Raw genomic sequence first — 19,256 nt, 5'->3', positions numbered from 1 at the left:
AAGCGAATGCATCAGCGTCTTGTTGGATATTGGTTGTTTCAGACGGTGGGTGGTGAGAGAGCATCCTCAGTCACGGTCATTAAACGTCTCTCTGCCGAACAAAGCAGCTGTTGAACTCTGACATAACGAGACTGAACGAGGCTCCGCTGCTCGGTGATGGCACTACGCGTTTCCAGTGCGCAAAACGTCCGTGGTTTGCTCTAACCTGACCGAAAAAAACACAAACACCCATCTGAACAAGTCAGTTAATCCAGTATTGAGTCTTAAAATGTATTTTTCCTAAAACAAAGAGGAGAGAAAACTGCCTTTGGGATGAGATGCTGCACTTGTTTCCAGAGAAAATCAATTTCTTTCAAGCATTTTCTTGAGTCGTGTCATTTTCTTGCTACTTTCTGCCTTGTTTCAGGATGTTGAATTGTTTCTAGTAAATTCCTGAAACAGTTGAAGCTGCATTGGAAACAAGTTGAATTATCTCATTCCATTGGCAGATTTGTTTCACTTGCTTTAAGAAAAAATTACATTTTAAGACTGAATATGAGACTGAATGACTTCTTATGATGGACATTTTTGCAGTTTAAGTGTCAAATGACCACACGATGTACCAGAAGAAAACGGCGCAAGGCATCAAAATAAAACAAAAGAGTTGTCATCTTCTTTTTAACTGCTTGTCATTGTCCTTCAGTCTGTGTTGGACCATTGCTTTTCAGTCTCCGGAGGAGGAAACCGTTTTGTTCTCCTCTGTTCTGTTGTTCTTCCCCCGCTGTGAAACTTCATTAGAACATGCTGGTCTTTACTAATGTAGCTTTGGCTCCGTTCTGTCTTTGCAAAGATGACAGTACGCTGGCGAACGGTCCGCCCAATGAGTCCGGGATAGAGGTGATGGTGCCCGGGGCGGTGGCCCAGCCTTGGCCCGGTGCGGTCGCCACCATGCCGGTGGCCACGGAGGTCTTCACCTGGTCCACCTGTCCGTTACCAGTGTTGTTGACTTGACCTCCGGTCGGGCTCGGTCCGCCGCAGTTGGAGGTTGGCAAGGGGTTCGGGCCCGGTCCACCCGTGCTGTCGGGGTCGGTAGATTTGGTCTCTTTGCTGTCTTCATCTCTCGAGTCGGATTTCTTCCCAGAACCGGACTTGGCAGCCGCTGCGGCCGCTGCAGCAGCTCGCTCCTGCTTGCGGAACTTGGCGCGCCGGTTTTGGAACCACACCTAAAATTGAAAAAGGGGAACAAAAAGCGAAGTTCAGCCACTGGTTTACCATTATGTCTAATAAAGATGGTTTATTTTCATTAAAAAGTCAGTCAGTGTTCGTATGGTAAATCATATGTTATTACTCAGTCTCAATTTTCAAATAATCGTCACAATGAAAAAAGGCCCATTAGCCCAGATAAGATGAATATTATCTTCAAATCATTAAATCCTCTTAATCCATTTGGAGGTTTAAATGTTTGGCATGTGGACAAAAGCCAACTCTTTCTCCTGCGCATTGATACAGCGTCATGGAGGGTAGCAGTTCATCATGACAGTGTATTTCATATTAGGTTTTCTAAATCTCCAAAATCTGTTTAAAATCAATTAATTAGACTCATTATGTTTAAATGTTTATTTGTATCATAACGCCACTAAATATACCCGTGCGTAATTGTGCGTAATTGTGCGTAATGGAAGCGGTTGGTGTCTCCTTGGAGAGCTGGTGGCTGTACCTGCACTCTGGCTTCAGTCAGATCGATTTTGAGAGCCAGCTCCTCTCTGGTGTAGATGTCCGGGTAGTGAGTTTCAGCGAAAACCCGCTCGAGCTCCTTCAGCTGCGCGCTGGTGAAAGTGGTCCGGATGCGTCTCTGCTTTCTCTTCTCGTTCAGTCCGCCGTGGTCCGTGAAGAGTTTGTAGGGAACTGCAAACGAAATGAAATGTCACCGTTAAACGTGCAGTGGTCTTATCTGTGGAGTAATGGAAAGATATGATCGTGTGTAATTGCGATGTTGTCAAATAGAAGTAAATTCAAATTCAATATTTTGTATAAAATCCGGTTAGGTCGCTGGGCAAAGGCTTTCTATTCTATTATGCCTTTGATTACCTGTGAATTAGTTCTGAATTGATAACGTTGCTGACCTGTGATGCGGTTAATTGTAATGTTAAACTAATTGTTGCGCCTCAGATTGAGGTTCAAGTTTGGAAACTTGTCATAATGTTCCCATCCGCCCCGCTTGTTGCTACTGTAACTCCAATTCGGTGTCAATAATGAGCTTTAGTCTTTGGTTATCTAATTATTTTCGAAGCTTTATGTCTCATCGCAAAGTAAATAAATTATGCCTATCATTTTGGCAGCTTAAGATAATTTTGTTGGCGGTTTTGGGTGTGACTGGGATAGTATAACCCCGTAACCGAATTACCGCTTGCCTGCAATCGCTTCTAACGTGATAAATTCTTTCATTTGTGTAAGCAAATTTCGTTTGGTAAATACTAAACACATTTCCATTTTCAAATGCAATCAAGGCGTCCTATAATACACAGGGTTGAGGCTGCGGAGCCGCTGCTTACCTGCGGCGTACGGGCTGCTTTGGTGGTCCCGCAGGGTCCCCAGGCTGCAGGACCCCGGCGTGAGGGACGGACAGCCGGAGGTGGCCCCGAAAGTGGTCCTGATGGGATTGTACTGAAACCCACTGGCTTGACTGCACGAACTGAAGTCCGCATAGGCCGATGCCAAGCTCGACGTGTCCATCCCGGCCATACATGACTCGTAGGCAGAGGAATTTAGGTAAGAATACTCCATTTTATACATTTGAAAAGGCTCGGTGGAGTTAGAAAGCTGCACTTCCCAGGAAAAAAAAAATCAAACAAAACTCAAAAATTGGGTTAGAAAAAAATAAAATAAAATGAGGAGGACGCGCGGTCTGAGTTGGGGGGGAAAGATGACTTGCTTGGTTGGAACTGTTTTGAAGGAGGCTGGACGGTGGGTAGATGTTCACTGCTCAGCGCCTGCTCCAAAACTGGCCTCCTTTATAGGAACCTAGCCCTGTTTTATGAAAAGCCCCCTAAGAGCCGCCTAGCCCGAGGTCTCTAGAGCATATAGTCCTCATAATAAACTTGGCTCTTTCCGCTTGGACAATAGCAAAGCGTTTGGTCTTATTGCTAGCGCTTTTTTACATGACAATAACTCATCAGTCTATTGGGCTGGCACTGGGGGCCCGGGCTGTCCAACCTCCCTATCATTGATCCCCTGCATCTCTAATTAGAATTTAATACCACGCCATTACGCACCCCTCCCCTCCCCTCCACTCCCCACCCCCCCCTGCCCCCCTCCTCTATCCATCCACCCCACTCCTCTCCAACCACCATCTTGCCCTTTAATTCAATCACACCACTTGGAAATAATGAAAGTTGGGTGACGATTCTCCCTGATCCAATTTTCTCCAAGCTTTTAAGCCTTTTAAGCGACCGTATACCTTGGGCAGAATTTCACATAGTATTCCCTTCTCTCCCTCTCTTTCTGTCCGTCTTGTCCGACTGTTTTCCCTCTCTTTCCACTTGAAACCTATTCTGGTCCTCTGCACCGAAGCAGCGCGCTGCAAAACATATCCATTTTAATCTAGCATCCAGTCTTAAAATCTTATTTTTTTGTCTTAAAACAAGTGAATATAAACTGCCACCGAGGTGAGATCATTTCACTTGTTTCCAGTGCGACTGGTCTCAATAATATTCCTGCATCAAGTGTCGCTTTCTTGATGGAGTGATCTGCCATATTCTGCCTCGTTTCACGACATTTGACGCTTGTTTTCTTGTAAATTCCTGAAACAAGTAATTATGCATTGAAGCAAATTATCTCACCTCACTGGCAGATTCTTCACCTTCACCTTTACCTGTTTAACAAAAATAAGATTTTAAGACTGAAGACGAGGCTGAATGACTTGTTCAGACGGGTGTTTCTGCAGTGTGTGCTGCATGACAACAGTGCTGTAGATTTTGTTTATTAGGTGCCAATATTCCTCTCTTGTTTTGGTTTGTTGTTGTTTTATTTCATGTTACATTTTTCCCACGAGCTAATTTTATTATTTTTATTTTTTTTTAATAACTGGGCGTTTTAATCGGGTCAATGCCATTTCTGGTTCATGACCGTGCACCTGGTAAAATTAAATGAAAAATTAAAGTAAAAACAAATATAGCCTATACATCTCCATGGATTAGAAGCCCAAGATATTAACATTTACATTAATAAACGAATTCACTACACTATTACACTGGCCTTTTTTTTGCCAAAACACAACCTTTGTGTATATGTAGGCTATATTTGTAATTCCTTCACTGTAAAGCCGAGGCATAATCCGTGCTAAACTTCCGGGTGTGTTTTTATGATCCAAATGAGTTTGTAATTGTCTTTATTACTTTCATTATTCCTTTTATTTGGCGAATAACATCTTTCTAATGAAAGTAACGAACTGGCGCGGCAGTCATCGGACCTCTTAGGCTTACAATATTGGCTGAGTGGTTAATTTGGTTTGGGTAATAAGGTGAAGCTTTTTGTATGGCGCTAACACACGCGGTGTTATTTCATTGGACCGAGTTCAAGTCCTCGTCTAAACACTGGCTTCTTTTCTTCTGAAGCCTCCAAATGATCGAAAAAAGGCGCAACAGGAATTATGGTGCGTCGATTTAATAGATGAGTGTTTGATGTGACATTTTGTTCACCATTGTAAAGCACAAGAGCTGTTTCACTGATTAAATTGGGCTGGTAGTGTCTATTTAACGAAAAATCACTATAATATTCCTATAATAATTTCCAATATGGACTTTAAGTGTTTCTGTAGTGACTATATATCTTATCATACTTAGTGGTATTTTTGTATCTTCCGTGCTGTCACTATAGGATTTTCTGTGCTATAACAGTTGCATTATATTTTAAAGGTTTGGCTATTAACCTACTATAATATATTATATAGCTTTTGGATTTAGTTGTTAGAGGTAGAACACCTCCAGACCACATCTGTCCGAGGGTTTGGGGATGAATATTGATTTGATGTGCGCTTCATATTATTTATCTCAGCTGCAGGGAGGCTGGAAAAATATTTAATTCCCAGAAAATCCTACAAAGGAGGCGACGGCTTGGTGGAAGAAAAATGAAATCACAGCCATGCAGACATTTCGAAAAACAGACATCTACTGCAAAACCATATCTATCTTTACAAATCATTTGATCATTTCACCTTTATCCAAAGCAAATCACCTTTCAATATCATCTATCAATTTTCAAGAATTTTACAGAAAAAAAGGTGTCAGTATCTTGATACTTGACGAGTGGCTTGCCTTCTTTTTCTTCTTCCACTAAAATTGTGCCAATAAACTGCATTGGAAACAAGTGTAATTCTCTCCCTCCATGTGCAGATTTTTTTTTCATTTGCTTTAATAAAAAATAAGACTTTAAGACTGAATGTGACGCCAAATGACTTGTTAAGGTAGATTTTTTTTCCTTCAGCCCGCAAGGTGCAGCTCCCACATTGTCTGGTTCAAATAGAGAAGAGCCGGTTGCTTTTGCCATCAATTATTTTTTTCCACAATTGCTGACGTGTTGCAGTGTGTTTCTCCCTTTTCTTTCGTGTGTACATTCTCTTTTCAGAGATCAACGAGAGCAAAAAAAGTTAATTCTTTCTTGACACAACCCGGTCCCTATTATGTAAATGTTTTCTTTTTTTATTTTCCCTTTCTACACGCGAGCTGGGACCCAAAAGTTGTACCAAATGGTTAATTTAATTATTGAAACCAAAGAGCCAAATGGTTCACCGTCCTCCCTCCACGCGTCTGGCAGCGAGAAAAGAAACCCATCTCTGGGAATTAATCTAATAACGCTCAAAGAAACGAGAAGTCTTTTCTGATATTTTGCCGAGGCAAATACAATTATAGCTTTTAGCCATCGGTTTCTTTCACTGAAGCGGCTCTTTATTCTTGCGGTCTATAGTCCGTCCACCATAGTCCACCAGCTATTGAAACGCCTCCTTTTATAGTTTCAACATCTTTTAATTCTTTCAACTGCTTTAGAAAAATCTGTAGGGCGGAATAAGATCCCATTAATGCTTTGATATTGTGATTTGAGAATATTAAATCGGAAAGGCTGAACCTGCCGTCTGGGTTGAAACTCTGATGAAATGCTTATAGCTCTGCGGTAATCTGAAGCTGAACTGACACAGAGGATTTTTCAGCTTTTGCAAAATACAAAATTTGCAAACTGTGACTTTCCCAGATGCATTGAGTGACGCTGCGGCCTGCAGGCTGCAGGCTGCACGGCTCTTCATATTAAGCACCGTTTCCAAAAGCAAACAGCAGCGCTGCGTGGAATCAGTGATTTACAGTAGCATAATGAGCCTTTAATTCAAGTAAAGCGCTGGTTAATTTGTAATTCAATGGCATATAAAGAGCTTTGGCCATATGCGGTCACTTAAATAAATCAGGAAAATGCGATGTGTGCAAGACCCTAAATTCCCCTGGCAAGTGCCGGACAATAGCCGCGATGGACATTTTTAAAGGCGTGCGAGGAACTCCTCTCCATTTAGTGCGCACTATCGTTGCTCAGCAATATAGGAATGCGGGTCGACAGGAGGGACAAAAAAGAGGAACAAAATGCCATTGTCTCTGGATGGATTGGATGGATCCACTCCCCGAAAAGGCAGAGAACAGAGGAGGATAAAGAGAGAGGGCGATGGGAGGGTCCCGCTGTCACATTTCACCTACAATGTCTCACTCCTCCGCCCGAGGAAATCCTACGCTTATCAAAACGGTTATTAATAAGGCCGCGTGTTGCCGGGGAGGGGCTCGGCAACAGATAACATAAAATATTCATTTCGGGACGCTCTCGTGACAATTTAGTCTGATATCTCAATTTGACAGGATGGGGAATTAGGAGGGTCATATTTTCACCTGCAAAACGCTTCAGGAAACACAGAGAAAATATCAAAGAAACGATGAATTGGAGATCAAATCCAGACATTTTTAAAGCTCGAGAATTAGAAACATGGCATGATAAAAATAATTTTGCCATCTTCATCCCAACCTTTAGCCTAAGATATAATTTTCCACGCAACCCCTTTGTGTCTATAATACTTTATCATCCGCTTTTGATTATTCTCATTTTGTTGCTGCACAAAAAGATGGTTAACACAGAGAAAACCAATCTGACTTCAAGGTGTTCCGGACTGGTGCGTAAAAGGCGCATCGCGTTTCCAAAGCGCACAGATGGAAAGTGACATCTGGGGAAGAGGGAAATTGAATTAGAAAATCTGGTGTCTTCTCTCGGTGTCTGTAGGAAAACTTGCACAAAAGACGTCAGAGTTTCAGCCCGCTGCGCACAGCCTCAGTCAGGTTGTTACTGGAGTTTTTACGTATTTTTCACCTGATGCCTTTTCAGTCTTCGTTGACCCAAATCTGAGGGCGGTGATATGCAGGGATTTAGAGGAGGGCAAATCTCGATTATAACCACCTTTTTATTTGGAGAATAGAGTTTAGCCACCTTTACAGCCTGATATAAATCTTAATATGACGATATTCAGGGTTAAACCATTGCAAAAACTATGAAACTGATAACAAAACATGGTCTTTTAAGGGGAAAAGGGCAGAAAATAATGTGGGGTTTTTTTCTGAAAGTATGACTTTTGTTTATAATGGTGATTCTTTGCCTTGTGATGATCAACTGTGCCCACCTTTTTATTTAGCCTATATGATAGACAAATGGGCAAAATGTACAGATCCTATACCCAAGGAAAAAGGTGAAGTGGAGAAATACTCCCGGCTGTCAGTATAAGCTGTGTTATGATATTTCGCTGTTATCTCACATTAACTCGCCCCGTTGTTTTCCAGATGCTGCAGCCGGGAGCACGGCCTCTCTCCCCGGGTCGCTCCGGCCCTTATGAGGCTTTCTGGAGCTTCCCAAGTGACCAAGAGACCAGCGAGTGGATTAACATAAAAATCTTATTCCGGGGGATAAGATTAGGAAACATATTACCCTCAAACGCGGCCTTGGCACGAGCGAGAGCCAGGCAAGGAATCAATTACTAAATTACTCCAACCTCTAAGTCGACATTAACGCAGAGAAATGCCATCGACCGGTTCTGAAATAAGATTTCGCAAAGATGTGATCATTAAATCTCTTGCCAGTGTTCAAGAATTTGATTCATAAAATTGTCTGAAATGAGATGGAATTAAATTCTTATCGGAGCTCTTGTCATCGTTTCATCCCGCGCTGTTTAACATTGGTCAATGGCCTTCATGAGATTTTCCCTGTAAATAAACTTAGTAATTGAATCCTCCTCTCCACGACACATTGTTTGGTTGTTATTAATTTATTGCAGTGAGGCGGATGGATGGGGCCGCGTGAGCCTGAGCCTGGCCCGCATGGCTCTACTCTAAATGTTTTAATTCCCTCTAAAGCCTGTATTTCTGCTTTCTAGCCTCCAAATAAACACTGTTTACATCTGCGGGCCTGCGGGCTGACACATAAGACCTATTTAAGCAGTAAAGTCCCAAACATGCTTTGGGGGACAATCTGAACCATCATCTGTCAAATCTTTTTGGGGCTGCCTGCATTTCAACCCTTGTACCCCCGTTGAGGTCAAAGCATATTTTATTTAGCATAGTCTACTGGCATTATTCCCCCCCGCATTAGCAATTGACAATTATTAGCCCCAGCCTCATAAATCAGCTGCGTGACCCGTTATTATTGTTGAATTGAATAGCTGTTGGGGAAGTGAGGGTCAGTGTCATTAACTTGCCCCCCACCCATCCACCCCACCGCCCCCGCCCCCACCCCCCCCCCACCCCACCCTCGGGCCCCCTGAAGGCATTTGGCCCTCTATACAAGGACCTGCTGGCTAATAATGCCGTGTGGTCGCTCTAAAAGCTTAATCACACATGCATTAAGCGGCAGACAGCGGCCTTTTGTGCGCGCGTAGGTTTACTGGAATTAAGCGATTAATGGTCATCTGAGCGGCAGGCGACAAGGCCGCGCATCGAGGATGATGGAGCGGTTTTTAATGTCAAAACCCCCCAAAAAAAGAAAGAAAAAAAAAAGTTGGCCTGCAGGAGCGGAGGCGTCGGGGTGAGAGAGGGGAGGGGGTGAAGGGGGGGCAGCAATTACAGTAGGCCGTGTCTCCCAATCCATCATAAAACGTCAAGTTCATTGTTGATGATATTGATTATTATACAGCGCATTGTAATGTTTATTGCGTCCCCTATTATAATATGCAAAATATACCACATGTAAACACCTGCCATCAATTTCAAAAGCGGGCTAATTTGTCTCGCCTCTTGCACCAACAACCCCCCGCCACCCCGCCTCCTTTCATTGTTTCATATTCTTTTGATGTTTTATGACTAAGCACGTGGCCTCTGTTTTACATGAGACTCCTGGTTCAAACCACCAGTCAGTCAAATCTCCTCTCAATTATTTCCCTCCCAAGTCAAAGAGTCACAGGAACCCAAAAAGAAAACCGCACACACAGAAAAATAAAGGTGCCAACTAGAGTCAAAAATGGTTCACGATGCCATAAGAACCATTTCTGGTTCCACAAAGAACCTTTCAGGCCAAGGACCATTTCTGCACTCCTTTGCTCAGACACCTGCATTGTGTTTTTGTTTAATTGCCCTTGTATAGGCTCATTTCCATACCACCCAGCCCATGGAGGGGTGTGGTTATTTTCCAAATCCATGCCATCACCCACCATCCAATCACTCAAATAAGAACCTTTTAACAGCCCAAAGAACCATAGAGGAACACAAAGAACCATCCACTAAATAAAGTAGTTCTCTAGTAGGTTAATGGTTCTTCATGGAACCACACACACCCTTTTAAAGAACCTGTTAAGAACCATCATTTTTTTGTATGTATGATTGGTTCCAAAATGTGATGAGATCCAATAGGAATCTATACTGTATATCCAGGGGGATTTCAGAACTGAGGAGTCACATGGTTCCCTGATGCCCTAAAAATGTGATCACTGGTAAACAGGGGCGTAGCTAGGAATTATGGGTCCTATGTACAGGCAGGGGAGCCTGGGCCCCCCTCCACTTTCCTCTCCTTCCCATACTATCATTATTCGATTTATGACAAATATCAGTCTACTCATCCACAACTCAAGCACGCCTCCACGCATTCATTTACACATCAATTATCGGACACATCCCTGATTGAAAGTATGGGTTTTGTCAAACCGTTGCTATATCATATTTGTTGATAAAGTTTTGTTTGCAGTTTTGTAGATTTCCACCAAAAGCTGTTTCAAAAGCAGAGCAGTGTGAAATAAAAGTCTAAAATATTCATTAATATACACTTGAGGATCACAGAAGGCATTTTAGTCCGGACACTTCAGCCAAGTCTCTGGTGAAGTCTGAATAAATAAATGGTCAAATCCACAGAAACCATTTTTCTGCTCTATTGTATATAAGATTATTAGAATGTGTTTAGATTTAAATAGTAAGTCAAGGTGGTTTCATGCTATCTGAACCCATGAGATCTCCATCTGAATCTTTTTGGACTTGAACAATCCTATTGATATGGCCAACATGATGCTTAATAACTGGATCCAAATATTAATACCAACTAGATTTAATATTTAGGACTATTATATACTCAGTCTCATTTCCTATTGGAAGTTTCTCATAAATAATTCACAATAAAGCCAAAAGAGAAATGTGGTAATATAATTAGAAAGGGATGCTATAAAGTAAAGTCACCTTAACTCTTTAACAAACATGAAATCTGTTATGCTGAGCCACATAATAGATGGTAACGGTGTTTCTATGAATACAATATGTACAATTTTTGTAGGTTTATAAGTTGACACATAATAATATAATAATAATAATAGAGATCATTTTGAAGGAAAGACTTCCTCTATTGGTTGTATTGAAATGAGCTGACCCTGATCAGAATTGAAGATGTTTTATGGAAAAATATTATCTGACATTGATTCCTTAGTATTCAAAGAACAGATGATTTAATTATCTTAAATGTCACTATTTTGTAAGCAAAGTGCTCAAAGAGAGATAATAATATCAGTGATGAGCAACAGCTTCACTTTGATGCCAGTAAATCATTTTGTCAAAATAGGCGCCACATTTTCAGACTGTGTGCATGTCATTTTGTAATGAAACTCTTCAGTTATTATCTATTAATCCAGACTTTTTTTCATCTGACTTCCAGGATCAAGCCTGCCTCCTTATCTCTCTCCTCGCTAACAGAAACTTCAAATTTGTAAACTGTAACTTCGACACAGGAAGTCCAGTTGTCTGGACTTCATGTGAGCTTTGTCACTGTTGCTTCTCCTCAGGAAAGCCATCTGTATCGATGGCAGAGGGCGCCTCATACTGCCATGACTATCGTCCAATGGCAGGGCCTGTTGATCAATCAAACCTAATTTAATTGGATGTAATCCTTAAAGAACAGCCAGATGGGAGCCATCAGAGGCAGTCTGTCCACTCCAGCCTCTGATTCACTTCCTGTTCCCAGAAGGCCGTTCTCCAGGCTCTGAAGAATGATCCTGCACCACAGAGCGTGAATGGATAGATTAGGCGTTCCGGGTTGAGATCAATATTTTTGAATGGTCGATTGGCTGCTACACAAGATGGCTGCCGTCGAATGTTTTATAACGTTGTCATGGAAATTAGTGTTAGTGAATTGCACTGCACTAAACTCAGACAGCTGATGTGTTGCCATGGAAAAGACTCTAACTGGATTTCCAGCAGCGGTTGTGTTGAATTTCCCATATTTCTGAGTCTCATGCACTGTGAATGAAGCACTGACAGCATTATTAAACATCTCAGCGCAGCCATCTTAGCTGTACCAAAGAGAGATTGCCACGGTACGTCAAGGAGCCCCTTTTTCTACCCCTTCTATTTCTATGTCCTGTATCTTTCCCCTCTCCTTCTCCCCTGAGGAAGCTTGACGTGACAAATAGCTGGATCGGCACTTTTCTGCAGCAAAACCAACATGCCCCTCATCATCGCTGGGTGCAAATTTGATCAGAACACACCCAGAATCCCCCGGCTGCCTGATGATGAATTGGCATATTAGGAACAATGTTTATGCATCAGGCCAGCACTCTCTGGCAAATGACAGTAAATTGCCTCTCAGACAAATCTCTGGCCTGGGATTCCACTGACTGCGGATGAATTGAACCTTCTTGGATCCCGCGGGTTCCAGGAAACCTTGTCAGAGGAGAGCAGATGATGACTTGTCCCTAATAGGCAGAGAGTCACTGATCCTTTTGTCTAAAGTGGGTCATTCTCAACTCATTTGTCGAACACCAAGGTGAAATTGAACAAAACCAAAATGCACAGCAGCACTTCAGAGGATTGACATAAGTGATTTGAATGAAGATAGAGGTAAAGCTACACTAAATATGACTATTGATTGTCCGCAAACTATTATTATATTACTATTATTACCCTGTTTTTTGGGTTATGTATGTTCTTTGATGTCTTAAATGTTAGCTTTGATGTCTGTAAATGTCTGACTCAATGATCTTACATGCAAGGCAAATCCCTGTAAAAAGCTAAATAAATGAAATCTGAAATCTGAATCTTATATTCTAATGTTTTGAATCTATTTTGTCATGTGCATTTGTGGAATATGAAGATGAAATCAAACAAACCTAAATACACAGCAGCACTAAACATCAGTTTGTCATCAGTGACTTGAGTTATCAGGTATTGGAGTAAAGCTACATTCATTACTACAGTACTTCATTACTGTAGTGTATATTTATGTTTTTAATACACTTTGTCAGATGTTGTTTTCCCATTGATGGAGTGACCTGTGAAGTTAGGAGTTGAACTTGGCTGTTCATATAGCTTTTATATGAATTTACGTCCATGTAAGCTGGTCTAGCCCGGCTTGGTCCAAGTCCAGATTGAAGCCACAGAATGAAAACCAATAGCCCAGGGCTGATATAGAGTAGCAGTGAGAAGACGGAGCAAACCGTAAGAGGAGCAATAAAGCTAATGTGATCAAAGAAAATGGCTCTCTGAATAGAGGTGGGATGAAAGCCACAGCCCTGAAATCTGGATTTGCAGACCCTGGCAGAGGTGACAGAATGATGAAGTTTCTATTGGATTTACTGAGAGTCGAGGCAAAGTAGCCCTAAACCGCTACCACTCGTGTGTTGATATGAAATTGATAGGCCATATGTGTTCATGTAAAGCAAATTATGTTGGTAGACTTGGTAAGATTTTAGGCACATGAATAACATCCCAGATTGAAAAAAGTTGTGAGAGATGTATACAGTGAAGTAGAGCTGCAACGATTAATCGATTAATTGATTAGTTGTCAACTATTAAATTAATCGCCAACTATTTTGATAATCGATTAATCGGTTTGAGTAATTTTTTAAGAAAAATAAGTCAAAATTCTCTGATTCCAGCTTCTTAAATGTGAATATTTTCTGGTTTCTTTACTCCTCTATGACAGTAAACTGAATATCTTTGGGTTGTGGACAAAACAAGACATTTGAGGACGTCATCTTGGGCTTTGGGAAACACTGATCGACATTTTTCACCATTTTCTGACATTTTATAGACCAAACGACTAATCGATTAATCGAGAAAATAATCGACAGATTAATCGACAATGAAAATAATCGTCAGTTGCAGCCCTACAGTGAAGCAATACATTAGCGGTTATTGTATTCAAGGTATTTTTGGTATTCTGAGGAGAAAATGTGAAATCAAAACCCTAAACTAGAATGCCATTAGTGGTCGTAGTATTCTGAGTAGTACTAGTAGTAGCTGCAGTAATAGTAGTAGTAGTAATAGCTGCAGTAGCACTAGTAGAAGTGGTGTAAGGAGAATTTTTGAAATCAAAAACCCAAAGTAACCAAATTAGAATGCCACAGCAGTTTTTACAAAGTGATAATATGTGGGTCACACCTTAATAAAACAGATATTATGTGAAATATGAACTAACAATATTCTGTATTCATGATATAGGTGAAATAGAGCAAAGAAAGTGATTGAGAAACACTTTCACTTTCCACAAAAACTGTTGTCAAGGTGTCTTTGAGCAAGGCACTTGGCCATCAGCTGCTCAGTGGCCAACAGCAGAGGACTGTGGTTAGGGTTAGGGTATTTGGCAGCTCCCAGGTATGAAAATGTGTAAATGTATGAATGTGAAACAGGGTGTTGTTGAATAAAAGCGTACTAACTCCATTAACCTTCCCAAGGTAAAAAAAAAGGTTAAATAGAATTATGCAGCTAGGTATCACTGGAAGTTTTTCAAAGCCAAAACTATCTACAAAACTTTCTATTCAGTACCGTCTCTTCAGCAATACTTTTTACGTTATCAGTATTTGTTGAATGAAAGCACATTTCATTATGTGATTGAGGGAACTGTTTTCAGTTTTGGTGAAATTAAGCCACACAAAACTGTTTTATTGATTTCCTCAGTATGAATGCCCAAAAACAAGAAGAAATCTGGAGTTCTCCTTGGTTCTGTTTACATGCACAGAGAATACGGTAACACTTTATTTGGATAGTCTAATGGTAATATTTAGCCAACTATCAGGTGAGAAAAAGTAGATGTTCAACAAAGTGTCACTTACTCAAATATCTGTAGACTTTTCACAGTATTGTGAGTATCACCTGAAACTCAGCAGACATTTTAGTGACAGATTATAGTCACTTGATAGTAAGTTGAATATCACCACTGGACTATCCAAATAAAGTGTGACCGTGAATTATTTTCTTAACCCGGTTGACCCATGTAAACATTGTAACTGGGTTAGAATAACCTGATTAAACTCATACTCTGATTATGAGAATCCCAGTTCAGATGTCTGGTTTACTCCCATATTAAACTGGTTACTGTGGCATGAGACATCTTACTCCTTTCACTTTGGCTTTTCACTGTCTGCGCAAACTCAGACTCGCAGAGCATTATGGGTACATTTTGATGTCAACAAAAGACATGGCAGTGAGCAGTATTTACTATTATGACTGGGATCATCATTTATTTCCTCTGTATTAGAGGTAACCTGCTGCTCAGTCAAAGAGAGCAGCTGGCAGCCGCATCTTTATCAATGTTTTGCTTGTGGATTGTTTTATCTGTGGGCTGAACACCACAGGTAGACAGGAATACTCTGTTAACTGGTTTATTCATGGCAACAGCGATAGAAGGATATCAAAGGTTCATGTAAACAGATTAACCTGAATAAGACCTTAACTGGAGTATGGCCAATAGCCAGGTTACTCTGTGCATGTAAATATAGCCGCTATGAGAAACCAAATCTCCGTGAAACCTTTCAATACCAGTTTGGATGCTTAAATAATCAAAATCAAAAATTGGTAAGGCACCAATAGTCATCATTTTTGATTCCCTGCCCTATCTATTGGACATCGGCAGCATCTAACAACCAAAGACAACAAGCGGGGTGTGTCGAGGTCTTGTTCAGTCCCCATTCAGATGCAATCACAAAATGCCCACCAGTTTGCGTCCACGTTCGTCCGCCCTCTCCTTCCCCTGGCTGTGTTTGCAGGTTTGCATCTGAATCAGGGGCTGGCGGGGGCCGAGCGCTCGGCCACGTGGACCAGATTGATGTCATTGTCTCGGCACACTGACCTTTGCTGTAATACCCACGGCAGACATCACAAACTCTCACATCAATTTAGCCCAATTGGATGTGGCATGTCTTGGCTAACTCAATTTGTGGAGAAATGCACCTGTCTCTGCCTTCCCTCCCTATAGATTTACTGAATTGGGGGGGTATTGCAGGGAAGAGAAAGGGAGAGCGAGGGGAGGGTTTTGGAGTGGAGTCGGCTGCTGCTCCACCCCCACCACCCCCACCCTCCACCACAAACACACACACACACACACACGCACACACACAAACACACACGCATATAAACACCAACCTCTCTCTCTCTTTCTCTCAGCTCCTCTCCCTCCACCATACTTTGCAGATGTAGCCCTTCTGCGGCAGCACACACCCTCCCTGCAATTGTGTATGTGTGTGTGTGTGTGTGTGTGTGTGTGTGTGTGTGTGTGCATGTGTGTCTTCCAAGGTCTGGGCAGAGCGTCTGGGAGGAGCAGAAGGAGAGCCATTAGCCCAGCGGTAATCAGATTAGAGCGACGTTAAAGGGGGATGTGAATTTAAACAGCCAGCAGAGAGAAGAAGAGGAAAAGTTGGAGGTGTTATTAAGGTTGTTCATTACTCATATGCTCTGTGTGTGTGTGCGCGCGCATGTGTGTGTGTGTGTGTGTGTGTGTGTGTGCATGCTTTTGTATGGTGTGCGAGGTGACTTTTGTATGCAGCATAATGTGCCTTCTCTGTGTCCATACAGTCTGTGGGTGTTTACTTGTACAGTATGTGTACGTGCATGCATGATAGCCTGTTTGTTTAAGTGCACATGTGTATGTGTGTATGTGTGTGTGTGTGTGTGTGTGTGTGTGTGTGTGTGTTTTATGCAAAGCGGGCGAGCTGTCAGAGATGAATAATATGTGTTGGGTTCTGAGCATTAGGTAATGAGCAGCATGCTGTGAGGTGAGGCATAAGCCCTCCATCTGTGCTGATACTGTTTATTTGTAATCACACACACTCTCTCTCACACACACACACACACACCTACTTTGATACTGATATGAGGTATTCAGTTAATACACATTCTAGTCAAACATGCTGTTAGACCTTTAAAACCTCACACATATGCACACACACACATACACACACACACACACACGCCCACAAACGGATGTTGAGATAACATTTGCTGGCCTTATGGATTTTCCCTGCAGTGTTATTGACAGGCGAGTCGATAACCCAGCAGGGCAGAGACAAACTGAACCTTAGTATTCACTTAACATTGACTTGACTGGAATCTGCCGGACGACACACTGACAAGAGCGCTGCACGTCAAAATAGCCGAACGTTTTGCATGTCAAAATGTTAGAGCCGATCTTGTGATAAAGTGTCAAAACATTTTGCATTTCAACATGTTTAATGGAGAATGGGAGGAGATGTGAGATTGAGCAACATGACTGGCTGAGAATCCTGGCTAATAGGGAGGAGACGATATGCTTCGATATCGCGATGTGGGGTTCACGATTCGATAAATCCACGATACAATGTAATAAATAAACATTCATTGACAACAAAGTATGACTGTGCAGAATTATGTTTATTTCTGAGCCACAAATCTTTCTAGCAATGGCACTGGCTCACTAGAATGTAATTTTAATTTTAAAATGTCATTACAAAGTGCAAATAATATAATTTGGATGGAGAGTTTGTGAAATTGTGATGGGCAAGCCGTCTCATTTGTGATTACTATAGCAGAGTAAAATGAAGCTAATATCACGATTCATTTTCCAACCCCACGATGTCACATTGTCACATTTTTGTATTGCGATATGTTGAATTTCGATATATCGTCCCATTCCTACTGGCTAACAATGGTAAATTTATAAGAGACAATAAACGTTAATTTATTCAGTAAGATATTACATAGCTACTATTAGACAGCATCAAGACAGAAAATGTTATTAAGTTTGATTAATAGTGACGTATGTTGGAAATCAGTCAGAAGGACAGAGGAACCTTTGTACACTGTAACTGGGAATGCATTAGGTTACTGTAAAAACATTTTGGACTAAAGTTTTGGAGGTGTTGGGTGGTTGGGTGGAGTCACTAGTACCAGTGTCCCCTCAGTTATGTTTGATGGGCGATAGAGCTCAGATACCCAATACATCAAATGATGAATTCTCAGTTATTATACTAGGCATCATGAGAATAATTCTAAGTTACTGGAAAACACCAAAGACCTTGGATCTTAAGGAATGGGTCAAGAGACTGCATCATATAAGCTTATGCTCAATAAAATGGACAGTAGGAAAGAAGGCAGAGTATTTGTTACCTTGGGACCGTTTCTGGACGCACATCAAGTTTAATGATGGATCCATAAGATTGCTCATATCCACGTGGGACTTGTTTGTTTGTTTGATGTGTAAGATATCTTTCCAATCTGATTTCCCTGTATCATTGCATCATTGTATCATTGCATCACTGCTTGTTTCACTGCTGTTTATTGTTTAAACTTTGAGATGTGTCATTGTCATGTGCCAAACCTGTTGAAATTTTTTTTTTTTTTTAATTACAACATGCCTTATGGTGCTGCTGGAGCAATAGTATAATACTGATGTTACATTATCTGCTATGTGGTAGATGCTTCGTCCAAAGTGTCTTGCAGTACTATGAGTGGATACATTTTGGTATGGGTGGCCACTAGGGCTGCACGATATATCGTTTCAGCATCGTCATCGTGTGCGCATGCGCAATAGTCACATCGCAGGACATGCGATGTCAAGTTAAGCAAATTAACTCAAACGCGTCATGCTACAACTTTTTTGCTGCTTGATACAAAAGGAAAACTCGCACGGTTCTCATTTTCCATGACTAATCTACAAGATAAGTCTGTCTGATATAACATAATTTACTCCGATTTAAGGGTTTGTTATAAGAGTAGCGTATGTTACCTTTCCAGCTTTCGCGGCTCCGACCCGTAGTTGGGAAGCCTCTGGTGTTGTGCTAGCCTACTTTAGCTTAGCCTGGCTCGTAGCTGGTAACAAGCTTTTTACTAAGAGTCCGGACCAACTCTGCAGTGGAGAACTGGCACTTTATTTCTGTACAGCAGCGAACATAATGCACGGCCTCTCGGTGACGGTCTAATCTCTTTTCTGCTAACTATGCTAACTTTACTCACTTAGCATCCCGCAACTCACTCTGGCGGCGGCTAAAAACCAAAACACACTCACTTCCTAGTACGTCACCCGTGCAGGTTACCCACAAGGCCACCTTCTTAAAGGGGCAAGGCTTGATAGAGCTATTCAAGTCATTTGGTGAAAATTCCTGTATTTTTTCACATCGCAATATATATCGCAGAAAAAAAATATTGCAATGTCAGTTTTTTCCAGTATCGTGCAGCTAGGAAACAAACCTCAAAGTGTTAGTGCCTTGCTCTATCATTTTGAGCTACACAGGGAATTGAACCCCCATCCCATCGACCTACACTGGACCACTGAGCAGTTAGTTTTGTATTTTTTAAGGAAAAGCACTTCGAATATTTGTGCTGGTGGTGAATCTTGAGTAAAATTGCACCGGTATGTACAAAACAGAACAAATAAAAAATCATAAACACATCACAGCAATCTATTTTAAAGTGATATTTCACTTTGATATTGAATATTTTCAGTTTTTTAGTACACAGACCTCAATAATGGCCACTCTGGGGACCCGGGCT

At 41.5% G+C, this 19,256-nt stretch overlaps 1 protein-coding gene across 1 annotated transcript; it reads right to left on the bottom strand.

Moving 5' to 3' along the window:
* Positions 1 to 773: 773 nt before the first annotated feature.
* Positions 774 to 2,772, bottom strand: phox2bb (paired like homeobox 2Bb). The gene is made up of 3 exons (XM_071916215.1): positions 2,532 to 2,772; positions 1,697 to 1,884; positions 774 to 1,202 (listed from the first exon to the last, which is right to left on the bottom strand). Exons 1-3 carry the CDS (start codon positions 2,770 to 2,772, stop codon positions 774 to 776), a joined length of 858 nt encoding a protein of 285 aa, XP_071772316.1.
* Positions 2,773 to 19,256: the final 16,484 nt, after the last annotated feature.

Source organism: Centroberyx gerrardi, chromosome 16 (genome assembly GCF_048128805.1).
Source record: "Centroberyx gerrardi isolate f3 chromosome 16, fCenGer3.hap1.cur.20231027, whole genome shotgun sequence".
In the NCBI taxonomy this organism is placed as follows: Eukaryota; Metazoa; Chordata; class Actinopteri; order Beryciformes; family Berycidae; genus Centroberyx; species Centroberyx gerrardi.
This window is presented reverse-complemented; position numbering and strand designations above follow the sequence as displayed.